This window comes from Echeneis naucrates, chromosome 23, assembly GCF_900963305.1.
Source record: "Echeneis naucrates chromosome 23, fEcheNa1.1, whole genome shotgun sequence".
NCBI lineage: Eukaryota > Metazoa > Chordata > Actinopteri > Carangiformes > Echeneidae > Echeneis > Echeneis naucrates.
Genome location: NC_042533.1, coordinates 4,313,299 through 4,328,352, shown reverse-complemented (window position 1 = coordinate 4,328,352; position 15,054 = coordinate 4,313,299). Strand labels below are relative to the sequence as shown.

Genomic DNA, 15,054 nt, shown 5'->3' with positions numbered 1-15,054 from the left:
TTTCTGATTTAGGAAGCAAAGCAGTCATGACCAGTCTAGTAAATTGACTCTGTCATCACTGCAATGTAAACTAAGCTGTATGTAATCTTGATTAGTTAGTTTAATTTATGAACGAGCAATCCTGCAAATATTACAGTGAGTCTCACATCAGTTGTTTTGCACCAAATATTGCTTTCTTTTTATTATTTATTTATTTTTTTACAGCACCGAAATCAGCAACCTTGCTTTGTGAGGCGGTGTGACCATGTTGTAAGAGAACGGCAGCGTCCTCTTATGGCACACAAGGTCATGGTGATACCAATCTGTACGGCTGTGGTCATATATGTACCCCTTCTGCTGATTGTGAGGGATTGTGATGGGATGCCTGATCCTGCTCAGAGGGACTTACTGATGCGTCAGGAGGCCTCCAGGCAAACTGGTGGCCAAATAGTGCTGACAGCAGCCGAGCAGAAGCTGGATGCCTACCTCCATCGGCTGAAGGAACAAGAGATGTCTGCTGCCCAGTTCCCACCTGCTATCCACTTCTTCAAGGCCAAACATCTGATCCAAAGGAGTTCAATCTTTAAACTGCTGCAGAAGATGCCAAAAGGTAAAAGGACTTAAAAAAATAAAAACAATGCACCCTAACCCTGGAACTGATTTCAGATTGCAGCTTGACATTTTAAAACAACAAAATATGTTGGTGTCAGAAAAGAAAACCTGTATTGCAGGCTGATGTTATGTTTTCCAACGACAATGTGTATTCTGTGCTGTTGAGTATCTGTGCAGTGACAACCTGTTGTGGCTGAGTCAAACAATTTCTCTCCACAAACTGACTACAGAGGCGTCAAGATACAAATGCCACTACAAGCACCACAAGGCAAATTCAAAACAAAACAAACCAACAAAAGCCACGGAAACCCATTTCTGCCAGTAAAAAAAAAAAAAAAATATGCAAACGCACCCTTTTATCTTATTTTGACTTTTCTCATAATTTAGACTTAGTATGTGATTTTTTTTTTTTTTTTTTTTTTTTTTAATCAAGACTAAGTTTTCTTTTTTTACTGGTGGAAATGGGCTTCCATAAAAATCCCCCCCAAAAAAAAGCTGTGCTGCAGGTAATAGCCAAAACAGAAGTGTGCGGTCCGATGATATAATTAGTCCAAGTTAAAATAAGCAAAAAAAAAAAAGTAAGAGAAAAGTTTTTATTAAATGATTTTAATATCAATAAGTGACTATACTTTGCATTGTTATATTTATATAGCTAGTGCCAGTGCCAGGTTTGGTTAAAAAGGTTAAAAAATTATGTTAATCTTTACATTGACTTACATAGAGGTCACTGAAAAGTATATGTATAAAATAATTATTTATAAAACAACTTTTTGCTTCGGTTTCGTTTTCTCCTCCTTTTGCTTTCCCCTTCTTCCCCTTTTCTTCATGAATTGTGGTGATAGATCATCGGACCGCACTCTTCTGTTGTGGCTTTTTATTTGCATCTCTCATGCAACTCTTTTTTTTTTTTTTTTTTTGTTTGTTTTTTTTTTTTGGCAACTCAGCCTTTTTAATGTTGGCTTTTTTTTTTATTAGCATTACACCCTTTGGATTTGCATCGCAGCTTTTTTTTATTTGTGGTGTTTGCAGTGTGATCAGCTTTCTCGGCCACCCTACAAGACAATGAAATACAAAATTGTTTATAAAGCCACTTAAGCAGCTTTAAAACAACAACAAAAGAGATGCAGAACAAAAACAAGAAAATGGCAAAAAAAAATTTAAAAATTCTGCAAATTATTAGAAAAAAAAGACCAAAATAAATATGAGCAAAAAGGCTACAAGGACATAAATGTAAAACAGAAAACTAAAAAAACAACAACATCAGGCGTTTGATTGACAGGTGCGGCGCTGCACGTGCACAGCTCGGCCCTGGTGAGCGTTGATTGGCTGGTGAAAAACGTCACCTACAGGCCTCACTGCTACGTCTGCTTCACCTGGGACAGCTCGGTCCGCTTCCTGTTCTCCGCCCGCCCGCCTCCCCCCCGGTGGGACTGCTTCTCCTGGCAGCTGCTGCAGACTCTCAGAGGGAAACTGGGAGACCCGACAGGCTTTGACAACAGGTAGGATCACGCACACATGCATTCTGGGTAATGGGTCGAGCTGGAGGCCTTGACACACAGTGCTGCTGCCTTTCAGCCTCATGCAGCACCTCACCCTGTTCACCCAAGACCCGGATGGTGAGTACCCAAACCAAGATGTTGTGTGGGAGAAGTTTGAGAAAGCCTTCATTGCAGCTGCAGGGCTGATCACTCACGCTCCTGTGCTGAGGGATTACTTCTACAAGGGGCTGGAGGAGCTTCACCAAGACAACATCATGTACCTGGAGCTCAGGAGCGGCCTCTCGAGGGTTTGGACTTGTTTATTCACATCGGATCGCCTTCTTTAAAGAGCCACAGCAGGAGAATCAGCTGCTCATTTATCAAAAATGGTGCACTAACCAGAGTTTCTCTTCACTGCAGACGTATGAGCTCGACGGAACCATCCATGATAAGGTCTGGACTCTGAAAACGCTTCAGGAAGTTACAACGAAATTTACAGCAGATCATCCAGACTTTCTTGGGGCTCGAGTCATTGTGTCCGTTAACAGGTAAATAAATATTTCCATCAATCACATTGAAAAGAAAACAACTAGTTTGTTTCATAATTAAGGAATTTATTTGTGAGTTATGGCCAAAAATGTAACCTTTGACGCCAAATTCCAATAAGTTTGTCCATGAGAAGTCCCTCAAAGTGGACTTGAGACTGAAATCGGCACAAAAATGCAAAACCAAACAACTGCAAAGGTCTGTACAAGGTTTTAAAGTTATCTGTTGTCAACAAGACATATTTCTGTGGGCTTTAAGGCATAAATACAGAAATCAAACATAATCTGAAGTGTGTATCTCAAAAATATACAGTGTCTGACCAAAGTGGGGACAGTGTTGTACAATCTCAAGGCTGGAATGTAAAGGTCACTGTAGCCCAGTTTTAATACAGCAAAATTATCTTGAATCATAATTTAATCTATTTTCTGTAATCTCATTTCCTGTCTCCTGGAAATGAAAACAACTATTGCAGTATTAAGAGCTGTTAAAGGGCATTCCACTGATTTAATACAACTCTGCATGTGAGGACAGTTTTATGTCCACGAACAGGACAGGAAGTCTTTGTTACAAACTGGAGGGGGGGGGTTTGAGAGGAGTGCTGAAGAAAAATAGTTTTATTTCAGTTGAAAATTAAGGACAGTATGTTCTGCAGCTTGTCCTTAATTAGGAACCTAAAATCAAGATATCTGAATTTGTCACATTTCTTTCTTAAATCAGAACACAGCTGTGGTTCGACAGGAGGAAACTTCAGGTTTCAGTTTATCAGGCCTGATAACTTGTTTCTCAAAACAAGCTGTGTGCATTTATTTGTGGATAGAGCAACTTGATACTTTCACATGAGCTGGTTTATGATTAAAACTTTGAGGGAAATTTCACTTTACACAAAATGGGATGATGAGTGTCTTTTTGAGTGGCTGTCATGTTTTTCCCTCTTCACCTGTCCTCGTGATGTTCTGTCTACCATCCTCGCTCCTTCTTTCAGGGCTCTGAGTGTATCCGAGGTCAAAGCAGCTGTTCAGGAGGCCATTCAGTTGCAGAAGGACTTCCCAGATGTAGTTGCAGGATTTGACATGGTGAGAAAAGTTGTCTGATGTCTTTGTACAAACAAGATCTCATGTTATCTCTAGATGTCTCTACGTGGAGGTTAACTCGTGGTTCGTAGAGTCTCCAAGAGTAAACCAGAGGTAGATCTAAATTATCTTCATTTACCTGAAACTGATTTGCAGGTTGGCAGAGAGGACAGTGGGAGGACTCTTTGGTACTTCAGAGAGGCACTATCTCTGCCAGCTGAACTGGGAGCCACGCTACCATACTTCTTTCATGCAGGAGAGACAGGTGAGTCAATCAAAACAGTGAAATACATCATAAAAAAAAAATCTTTCAGAATACACCTTTATTTCACTGTGTGCATATTTGTGTAGATGATGAAGGCACCGACATAGATCAAAACATCCTAGATGCCCTTTTGTTCAACACCTCACGGATCGGGCACGGCTACGCGTTAGCACGCCATCCACTTTCCAAAGAGCTGGCGAAGAAAAAAAATGTGGCCGTGGAGCTGTGCCCCATTTCCAACCAGGTCAGATAACCAGCCGTTTTTGCACAAGTGCAAAGAAACCTTGTGGCCGTGTTTGTGTGTCAAGTTTCTACATGTGTTTGACCTTTGACCTCCAGGTCCTGAAGCTGGTGTCAGACCTCAGAAACCACCCTGCCACCGTGCTGATGTCTGAAGGCCATCCGATGGTGATCAGCTCTGATGACCCGTCTCTATTCGGCACTTCAGGCCTCTCCTACGACTTCTATCAAGCCTTTGTTGGCATCGGTGGCTTTAAGGCAAACCTGGGTACTCTGAAAGAACTGGCTGCCAACTCCATCAGGTCAGAATCAGATGATTTTTTTTTCTATCATGTATGTTTTTCATCTTTTAATGCACCTTTAAAAAAAAAAAAAAAAAAAAAAAAAAAAACTGAGGAGAATTTTTATCTTTTAACGTGAGCAGCTTTATGTTTTTAACTGAGCATTCATGTAATCTCTTGATGTTCAGGCAGCTGCTGTTTAAAAAAAAATTACTGACAGACCAAAATCATTCACAAATCAACACTAATAATAGAAAGTTTTCAACTGTGCTGCAGTTTAATTTAATCCCACAAACACACAGTACCTCCTTGAGCTATAGCTAGCTGAGACGGCACAGTGGGTACACTGAGGTTATACATTATTCAGAGGGTTGGAAATTTGATTCTGTGTCTTTGGGCAAATTCCTTCAGTATATGTTGTATGTCTGCAAGATGTTCTTGGAGAAAGAGTTGTATCAAAGTGTGTGAATGGGTGAATGTGTTGTAAAGCCCTTCGAGTGGCCCATAAGAATAGTGTTTTTTATTTACCTCTGACCTTTTAAGTCATGTGGTTTTGTAGCTTGTGCTTTAAATATTTAAGTGAAAACTCTACAGTGTTCCATTATAAATGATGATGGCTGGCATTAGGGGGGTGACCCTGGGACGCCAGTGATCACTGTCTAGCCTCCTGAAGGTTTTGTGGGACTAATTAGACGAAACACCGGTGAAAGGAGGTTCCCACCTGATGACCCCAAAGACGTGTTCGCTGTCACTGCTCAAGTTAGATATTGTCTGTAGGGCATAGAGGCAAAGTTTGTTGTAAGGGAGTTAATCACTGAGTCTGGTCCATTTTTTGTTGCACAAGTTTGTGTTTACTCAAAGTAAATGTCACAGTTTGGCGAGTTGTGCCTCACTAATTGTCCTTTGCTTGCAGGTACAGCTCACTCCCAGCTCATCTGAAGGAGAAGGGCCATGTTGCATGGGAAACCAAATGGGACGCGTTTGTTGCTGATAATTGCTGCTAAACTGCATGGATCCTGATTTGAATGTTTGCTTCAGGATTAACATCCCTTTCAGCAATTACCAGTCTTTATTTAGGGTGTTCAAGTTCAATATACCATTCTTTCTTGTCACTGTTTATTTTGAAAAGGACTGATACGAACAACACACCCTGTGGTTTTCTGCTGTTGGACGTAAGCATGAAGGAGCTGCTGTAAAATCCTGGAACACTCTCAAAATGGATTCTGAAATAGTTGTTGTGCAACTCATTGTGCCTCCTTGGAAGTGCTGCTAGGAAAAGAAGCTGAAAAATCACATTAAGAGTTTAATGCAAGTTCTCAAAATCATTCACTTTTGATTTTTTTTGTGGGACTTTCACACAAAACAGTAATATAACTGTTATAGCTTTTTTGTTTTGAAAAGGAAGAAGAAGAAAATCACAATTTAGTTAATATTTTGTATCAGTTACATTTGTCATAAAAATAAGAATCCAATAAGAACTACCCATCCTTTGTAATGCAGGTCACAGTTCTTGTGGCTCCAATACATCCAGTGCCAAGTGTAAACTCACCCCAAAGATCTTTTGTACAATCTTGTGTTATGATTTCATTTTCTGGGCGTTGTCTGGCAAACGTGCTTGAATCAGATTTTTTATTTTCCAATTCTGGCCAGTGCAGTGCTGAAGAATAAGTTTGTAGTTGCCATCTTCACCAGTCGCAACTTCCAGACATCTCTTGGTCTCTTTGTTCTGGATTGGTCCATTCTGTACAGAAAACAAGTTATGAGTTTCTCCATCTCCAGACTGACTGTCCATCCTCTGCTGTAAATTTGTAACTTGATATATTCACCTGTTTAAAGTCCCACAGCATGTGGAACTTCTTCTGGGCAATTTTACAGTCATACAGTCCTGGATAGATGCCAGTGCCGCTGTCCACCAGACAGCGGTTGCTGTTGTACTTGTGTGATTTGATTCCACCAACATAAAGTTGTCCATTGGTGCTGTAAAAACAATGCTGCACCAGAAAGAAAGATCTGTCAATTTTAACATATTCAAGCCATAATGTCCTAAATCTGGAATTCATCTGAACGTACCTGAGATCCGTAGTGGTGACAGGCGTAAATGATAGGTGTGTTCCCAGGCATCGGCCCCTGGTCAACGCAGAGGCCTGGCTGCAGATCATTTTCTAGCTGCCAGAGGCAGAAAGAGAAAACAGTCCTTAATAACGTTATGATGGAGGGAACATCTGACATTACTTTGGTTTATGGCACGCTGATTAGCAATATACTTGATCAGGGTGGTTTCCATTGAGAATTGAAACCCAACTCTGTGTAAACTTCTCTGTGACAAATAAAGTGAATCAACATTTGCTTCAGTTAGTTGTGCCAATAAAGAATTACTGTCAAGCAAACAACATAAACTTGAACACCAAAAAAAAAAAGTAGCTTAAAAATGAAAACCAAAACTGTAACATGCTGTGACTGTGACACCTGTCATCTTTCACGTGCACTCATGTTATTTCTGACTCACAGCTCCATAGGCGACTATGTCATGCAGGGGGTTCAGCAAGGGGTACACATTGTCCAGATACCACTTAAAAGGCTTACAGTTCAGCCTCTCCCTCAGCCTCTTCCTCTCTGACACGTCCCCAATGTCTATCCCATGATTCTGAGGACAGTCAAGTTTGAAGTTATTAGTTTCAGAAGTTTCAGGTGTTGATTTATGTGCATAACAACATTTAACAAGTTGTTACCTCTACTGGAAGGTTCCACGCAATGTTGACATTGTATTTATATTCATCCAGCCACACTTCTGCCACCCTCAGTGCATTACGCTTCATCATCACACTCAAGTCTGGCAGGTAAGGCTTTGATTGTCGTTCAATGTGGGCTATTTTTGAGCAAGGTATAACCTCCACGCTTCCTCCACAAAGCCAGACCTGTAACACAAATATCACACATCTAAGAAGCACAGTTAAGGAATGTTCAATAAATATACCATATAACACAACTATCTTTGTCCAAAGCCTTTCCCAGTCCACATGAGACCAAGGAGTGCCAAACATCCTGGCTGAATCACCAGTACAGATAATTTTTTTTGATAGTCAAGCTACCTTCTGTGTGTGACATACAGAACTTAAAAACAGGGAGCAAAGAACAGCTGCTCTTCATGGACTGTAAAATATACCATTTTTATAACTGAAGTCTATTGGACCTTCAATGAGACTACTGAGTCACTTTGAAACCAGGTGAAAATTTTACCCTGATGCCAAGCTCCACATTTTCACCACCGTATATTTTCATCCCGCCGTCGAGGCTTCCAATCTCTCCAAAGAACTTGCGATCAGCTACAAGAATCCCCATGACGGACGGACTCCTAAAGGCAGGATTTCATATTTGCAATGAGTTAAAACACTTCCACTTCAATAACTTCCTGTCCACTTTAGATGAGAATAATAAAGGAGCTAAAAACCTTTAAATCTTCTTGTATCTACATTTTTTTGACATTGGCCAGGGCCATGACAAGGATATATGAGCTCATGAGTCCATGTTGGTTTAATTCTGTTAGTCCTTCAATTACATTATTACAATTCTGATAGTTTAATAAAATGAAAATACTTAAAGAACTATGTGCATTTCTCAGCGTTTTGCACCATATTACATATATCTATCTGGGAACCTTCCATGTGTTTAAATTAAATTTAAATCCAGTTGGTAAACATTCAGTTTGTCCAAAAAGACGACAAACGCTGAATTTTTTTAACTGCCACATTGTTTCCCTCTCACATAAATTTCCAGAAAAATACAAACTTACACAGTATAATATATAGTATATCAATCTATGTGTCTATTGGCAAACAGTTTGAACACATGAGCTTAGAAGTAGAACTTACTTGCCAGGTTGTGATTCGTCCTTCAAATTGTACCATTCAGGTCTAAACGACTCGTACATGCACCATAAAGCCCAATCGAAAGCATCAGCCACTGCAGGGTAGGGAGTCAGGGTCAAGTCGTCATAATCGACTCTGTCAAACACCGGAGTCAGTATCAGAGTCCGGTCTTCTTTGATGCGAGCCAACAGTGGCTCTGCCCTGGACACACAGTGACAATTCAACTTCACAGAGCAGGAACAAAAACACGGTGACGAGTTTAAAACTCACATCACTCTGAGCTTAAAGAACCTAAACCAACCATTGCACATGGACCTCTATGTGGGCATCCAAGATGGCCACCACATCCCCCACTGAGGCCTTCCATCCCGACAGTCTGGCCTGCGTGAGGCCGAGCTGCTGAGAGTGCCGCACTTTCTTCACCAGGCCTGGATGCTCCTCATGGATCAAGGTGATGTATTCATCCAATTTCTCCATCAAATCCTCTGCAGAAAATGTAGTGAGAAGTTTTAGTCGTGTAACTGGACATCCAGTGACTTGGCCATATCATTTAACTAACCAGACTCTCTCTCCAACCCAAAACAATAAAAATGATTTAGCATCAACTTGAGCATCTACGCACAAGGGTAGTTTTACTTTGGCATCTAGAACATCCACTACCACAGAGAGGGTGGGTGGAATTTCTGTTGTGGTAACAAATTTTGAAATGGATATTTTTAAAAATGAGAGCCATTTAATATTATAATTAAGACCACTGGAAACAATGGCAAAGGTTTAGGGTTAGTCTGGCTCTGTCCAGAACCAGAACACCAATAATGCCAACCTCCTGTCTTCAGTTTAACATTTACCAGACTCTTTAAGAACAAGCATGTTTCAAAAAAATGAATGATTTCTTCAAACTCCCTGCACAACTTTGGTTCCACGCCCCGTATTAAATGCATTCATACTGTATTCAAACTGCTTGTTTGGATTTAGTGCAGAGAAGTCTGGCCACAAGCTAATGTGGCTTTGCCTTTAGGACTGCTTCAGCACAATGTCAGTGGAGCAGGTGGACCCACCGTTGGTACTGTGATCGTCCACCAGTATGATTTCTTTCAGCAGCCGAGCCGGTGTCCTGTCTATGATGCTCCGGATGGCCCGTTTGATGACAGACAGAGCTTCATCCAGATAGATTAACACCACGCTGAGGGAAGGCAGATCCTCTGGGTATTTCTTCTCTAAACAGCTGTCAGTGTGATCCAGAAAAAAAATTGTTATGAGTGTTTAGATTTTAACTTGTAAAGTGCTTGCTTGAGCAATGAACGTTAGAGGTACATGAACTATCAAAGGAAAACCTAATCAAGGCAGCTGCTCCTCTCCTTATATTCTCAGGCACTGAGCAGATATCCACATATGCTTTTCCTGTTCAGGATTGTTGTGTGTGAATGGGTTTGTCAGCGGTTCTGTACCACAGTCACCTTGGGGGTCTGGTGTCAGGAATCTCTCTTTTGAGGGGCAGCCTGTCGCTGAGGAAGGCGTTGTAGCCGTATATCTGAAACAACTTCTCGGCCTCCTTCTGCTCCTCCTCTGGCAGCCCGTCACCCCACTTTCTGAAAAGAGCCGAGTTTGGGTACAGCTTCCTCACCACCTTCCTTTTCTTCTTCACCTCTGTGTTCTGCTCTGATGCCGGCTCCTTCTTCACGTTATTCATCAGACTGACTGAACAGAAAGATGACAAAGTTATTCTCTGTTTGAGTTTGAAGCTGGTGGTCAAACTAACCACAGCCTCTCCCTCAAACATTGTCTTATGTTGTCTTACTGTTCAAACACATAGCTGTTTGAACAGTTACATATTTCACATACTTAATTCACTGGAGGATCATATTTCAGGATTGTCAACCCTTGTAACTAAGCAAGTTTAAATTTGATGGAAAAAAGAAAACTTTATCTATTATTCACGATTAATTTCTGCAATTTATTGCTGTAATTATTTTGACCAGTCATCTCCCAAGAAAAAAATTTCTGATCAATTGTGAGGACTTCCTTTGTAAATTATTAAAAAGAGTGAAAATTTTCCACAATTTTTTGACATGAATATATAAAAAAATTATCAATCAATAAAAGAAGAAAATAAGTTTAAATAAGTGCAGGTCATTCCCGGTAAACAATGATTTTGATGGCTGAACTTCACTGTCATGTTGGTCAAATTTTTAAGTCATAACAAATCATAATCATAAATTCATAACTTTATAACTAATCTCTATTACTGTTAATCTCAATATTAACATCCAGAAACCAGATCACCTAAATCTATCAATGCTGACAAAACAAAACCAAGTCCAGCAAATTTCTTATGATTTCCAAAATTTTTAGTAATATTAAAAAAAAAAACACTCACGCAGTTGGCTGATGTCTTCTTCCATCCTATCAATCCTGTGCAGCATTCCCTGGCCCCTGATGGAGTCATTCTGGTGGACCTTCAACAACCTCTCCGAATGAGTGTGGACCTCCTTTTTAATGGAGCCAAGGTAAAAAATGAAAGAAGAGACAACAAAAAGGAAAAATAATCCTTTAACCCCACCAGATCTCATCATGGTGCCTCTGTGTACGTAACGTGTTTAGTTTTTCTTCACACTGGCAGAAAAAAATGATTATAGTCTACCTACCTTTCATCCAAGATGCTCCCTCCCTGTCTTTCTCCCCTCCCAATCTTCCACATTCACACCATAGCTACTGGGAACCTAACAGCTGGAACCTGAGATGGGTTTAATTAGCCATAAATTATGCTGCAGCTGTAGAATGGCAAACATCTGCCAGATGATCAAACATATCTGTCCTAAATGCTGAAGAAACTCAACATAACGAGATTAACAATTTCATAAATTAACGATTTTGCGTACAAATTATTATTATACAATTGTTTCCCCAGGCACAATTAAGTGCCATTGTCCTTTCAATAATTTGTGTATTAACTTGATGGGCCCACTACAAGGAAATTATTGTGTTCTTTGGGTAATAATGGTGAACAGTAACACAGATTAGGTGAAGGGAGGAGTCTTATTTGCCACCTACATGTGGAAGCTTCTTCCTGCTTATTGTTTTCAGATACAAGATAACTCTTGTAAGTAAGAAACTCGGTAAGAAAATATACATACATAAATAAATAAAATTGAGAACAAAAAATAAAATAAAATAAATCCCATGAAAGTCTTTTGGCTAATGGCATGTAACTGACTCATTTAAAATTTAAGTTGAACCTCCTTGTTGATACAGGATACAAAATAAACTGCCTTCAAATTTTATTTTACATATATGTACATCATATACAATTTTGCACACACTTGGGAACTTCAAGAAAGTGATGTTAATGTCAAAAGAATTAGTTAAATAAGAGAAAGAATTAAAAGCCCCTACAAAAATCCCACCTTTTCAACTTACCACACAGCAACAACAGTTTATCTTGAATCTGGGACGTAAGCTCACCTGGACAAGACCAAAGAAATCTGGAAATCTACAAACACAAATCCTTTACTGATGGTGCTGGGACAGATATATTGATTATGGTTTGTCCCTAGGAGTCTACACAGAAAGAGCCATCATATCACTGTTCCCTGACAGTACATGGGGAAAAATTATAGATCATGGTGTAGCAGGTGCAATGAAAGCTGACAGAATCATTGTCATTCACATTGTTGTGCAACTCAAGGAAAAAACAAATACATTTTTACAAGCAACGTTTTTAAAAGAAAGGATGAAGCAACAAGGACAGGAGCAGGACGTAAGTGACACAAACACAGCCAGGTTCACATCAGTTCAGTCAGTGACTCGCAACACTCGGGTGAAGAGGTTTGACTCGCACAAGACGAGACAGCCCGAGTCGCAGACCCTGACCTGGAGACTTCACTGCTGGACTCTGAGAAGAGGTGGGACATTTACCAATTTGACCTGGGACAGAGAGAGAGTGAGGCATTTCTGTTAGAGTGCCTGCTCTTGATGCATCTGAAGCAATAGATTTAAGTATATTAACATTCACATTCAGTCATACTGCACCTGGTGGGTTCCACTTGGGTATTCTGCCCCCTGCTGGACTCAGAGATACTGCAGGCTTAGATGTAGGAACAGCGGGGGATGGAGGAGGCTTCTTGGGTGCAAGTTTGGCTTTTGGAGGACTTCTCACTGGTGTGGAAACTGCTGTGAGACACAGTACTTGTCATAATAATTGTCATCGTCATACATCTGATCTCTCTAATTACACGCATAAATCCAAGAACACACCTGCTGCCTGCAATTTAGACTTTGATGTCTTGGATGGCTGCTTTTCTTTTTTAGTGACAGGAGAAGTTTTGGCCTTCTCATTCTTGGCGACTTTCTCCTTCTTTTTGGTTTTGCTGACTTTCTTCAAAGTGAACTCCTCATTTTCGCTCTCATCCATTTCACTGAAATCGTCATCACTCTCTGAATCTGGAATAAGACTTTCGTTATTTTACTGATAAAAACCACAAAATTATAAAAACACAGAAACCACCTTTTTAAGGAGGGATGAAATATGATAACCTGCTGTTGGTTTGGGTTGATAGTCCTCATCGTCTTCCTTGAGCTTTTTCTTTAGCTCCTCAGAAGGGTTAGTGGCAGTTTTTTTCTGTTTTGCTTGGGCAGGTAACTTTTTCTCAAATGTGATTTCATCCAGACCTGAAGAAGACAGATTTTAACCCCTTCAGAAACGTCTCAAAGTATCACAGATGATGGTTTATTTGGCATGAGAAACTTAAAGTGCAGTAGACAAAAATAAGGGTGATTTACCGAACATTGCACCGTCCACACTGCAGTTTGATAGGCGCAGTAAAGAAGGATCTGAGTTTTCATCTGCTGGAAGTTGAATGTTGACATTTCCTAGAGACAGAAATTATTAAGCTGGAAACACCTCAATGGTGCACAATAATATCTGCATTTTAAAGGACAGTACATACCTTTGCTGGTGGGTAACTGGTCATTTATCCTGTTTGCATTATTGAGCAAGGAAAGTGTGATGGCTGCCTCTAGATCTCGCTCATAAAACTTCTCATCCAATGGTCTCCTAGAGCAGCAACAACATGCACAAATATTTAAAGGTAAAATTGATTAAACAGCATATTATCTCATTGTGTTCATGGAAAACAAAAAACATGATAAATAGGCAACACTCCCACATACCATATTATGGACTGGTAGGGACATTATATTGGTGATCTACCAGAGTAAAATTAGTTGAGACTCTAAGTCAAGCACTCACAAATGCATCCAATTGTCCCTTAGTGTGTTAAAAAAAAAAAAAAGGCTCATATCTCAAACTTGAAAATAAAAGATAGACATCACACTTCCTAAGTTAAACTATTGTGTATACCTGATTGATTGGTCAGCCACTTATTATCCCCGCTGCACATTTATGGTGATAAACTGAAAGCTGATAAATTGTTCACGTTTACAGAGGTGCTCAGTTTTAGATATAGATATTTTCTTTAATGAGTTCAAATCATCAAACCCAGTAACTTTGTTCATTTTCTGTTATTCAGATCTACAGACCATAATCATCATCTTAGTCATTTGTGGCCCACCTGGTCTTCTGGCTCAGTGCAGACTGTAACTGGCTCTCTTGACTGGAGGACCTGCTTGATGAGCTCTTCGGCTCTGGTTTTTTTATCTCCTCTCTGGGTTTTTTGCTGGGTGGAGCCTTCACACAGGCAAAATCCTCATCTGTCACAACATCAAGCCAGAAAACATCGAGTCTGTTTATGTTCCCCTCCAACTGCAGTCATCTCAAATCTTCCTACAGTTGTTGGCATTATTTTAATAGATTCTTGAACTCGGGTGTACCCACGTGGACAACATAAATACTATAAAACAGCACTTCTTTGGCTGATTGTATTGTTTTTCTACAGACAGATTAAAAGAGATCGTTTATCTTGACTCACCATCGTCAAAGTCCTTGTTTTCAAAGTAATTCACCACCTTAGTTTTCCTGTGCACCAACAACAACGTGTTAGCACCAATCAGACACAAACAGCTTGCATCAGGCCTTAAAAGTGGAACAAACAGGTGAACAAACCTCGATGGTCGGTCCATAGTTTGCCAAAATAAAGACGTTTTAACGCCGATGTCTCCAAACTCGAGCTTTGTTTGCTAGCCGGAGACGCTAAGCTAGCTTTAGCTGTCCATACTTCAAAGAGGAAACTTAAGGCCGGGTATTCAGCGAGTTAAACATATACATATTATTTATTATATAGCTAAAACAGCACGTTAAACTATCTAATATAGTACTTTTGTTGCAGAACAGCCAACAGAGTGAAGCGCCGGTGTTTTCAACCAACCCGCCTGAACCGAGGGGAAGTGACGTACTGATGACGCAACAGGAAGCTGATTCGTTTTAAAAGAGAGATCCGGTGAATAAATTGAACATGTTTAATATATAATGTTAGCGCCACCGAAATATCAATAGATGTCCAAATTATAAATGTACAAGTCTTTAAAAGTACAGTTAAATCAACTCTGTGTGTGTGTGTGTGTGTGTGTGTGTGTGTGTGTGTGTGTGTGTTGAATCTGCTGGACTTTTTAGCCAGTTTTAGCCTGCGTGTCCAAATCTTCTTTGTTAATCAATTAATTAATTACAAATTAATATGCAATACAAATTATTTGTATTGATAACAGCATTGTTGCCTTGGAATCTTGTGAGAAGGTGGATCAGGACCTGCACATCAGTTTTAC

The 15,054-nt window shown here is 40.0% G+C and overlaps 3 protein-coding genes across 7 annotated transcripts; 1 reads left to right on the top strand and 2 right to left on the bottom strand.

Moving 5' to 3' along the window:
• Positions 1–288: 288 nt before the first annotated feature.
• On the top strand, positions 289–5,874 carry ada2b (adenosine deaminase 2b). The gene is made up of 9 exons (XM_029495128.1): positions 289–589; positions 1,871–2,090; positions 2,167–2,377; positions 2,490–2,617; positions 3,598–3,688; positions 3,842–3,950; positions 4,037–4,194; positions 4,290–4,492; positions 5,385–5,874. The coding sequence occupies exons 1-9, from the start codon at positions 289–291 to the stop codon at positions 5,473–5,475; spliced, it is 1,512 nt and encodes a 503-aa protein (XP_029350988.1). The 3' UTR covers positions 5,476–5,874.
• On the bottom strand, positions 5,417–10,933 carry LOC115036782 (probable polypeptide N-acetylgalactosaminyltransferase 8). Of its 3 annotated transcripts, none has more exons than XM_029495125.1 (11): positions 10,715–10,933; positions 9,795–10,035; positions 9,396–9,562; positions 8,639–8,822; positions 8,341–8,538; positions 7,709–7,823; positions 7,201–7,386; positions 6,978–7,115; positions 6,542–6,637; positions 6,298–6,462; positions 5,417–6,212 (listed from the first exon to the last, which is right to left on the bottom strand). In XM_029495125.1, the coding sequence occupies exons 1-11, from the start codon at positions 10,908–10,910 to the stop codon at positions 6,048–6,050; spliced, it is 1,851 nt and encodes a 616-aa protein (XP_029350985.1). In that variant the 5' UTR covers positions 10,911–10,933; the 3' UTR covers positions 5,417–6,047. The 3 variants fall into 3 exon arrangements, with proteins under 3 accessions (XP_029350985.1, XP_029350986.1, XP_029350987.1); XM_029495126.1 differs by having other exon boundaries at positions 6,542–6,633; XM_029495127.1 differs by having other exon boundaries at positions 9,795–10,031; positions 10,715–10,804.
• A 615-nt stretch (positions 10,934–11,548) lies between these two features.
• Positions 11,549–14,648, bottom strand: rad51ap1 (RAD51 associated protein 1). Of its 3 annotated transcripts, none has more exons than XM_029495479.1 (9): positions 14,399–14,648; positions 14,265–14,311; positions 13,908–14,046; positions 13,284–13,390; positions 13,117–13,206; positions 12,871–13,005; positions 12,592–12,777; positions 12,367–12,507; positions 11,549–12,261 (listed from the first exon to the last, which is right to left on the bottom strand). In XM_029495479.1, the coding sequence occupies exons 1-9, from the start codon at positions 14,413–14,415 to the stop codon at positions 12,134–12,136; spliced, it is 990 nt and encodes a 329-aa protein (XP_029351339.1). In that variant the 5' UTR covers positions 14,416–14,648; the 3' UTR covers positions 11,549–12,133. The 3 variants fall into 3 exon arrangements, with proteins under 3 accessions (XP_029351339.1, XP_029351340.1, XP_029351341.1); XM_029495480.1 differs by having other exon boundaries at positions 12,367–12,504; XM_029495481.1 differs by having other exon boundaries at positions 12,367–12,492.
• Positions 14,649–15,054: the final 406 nt, after the last annotated feature.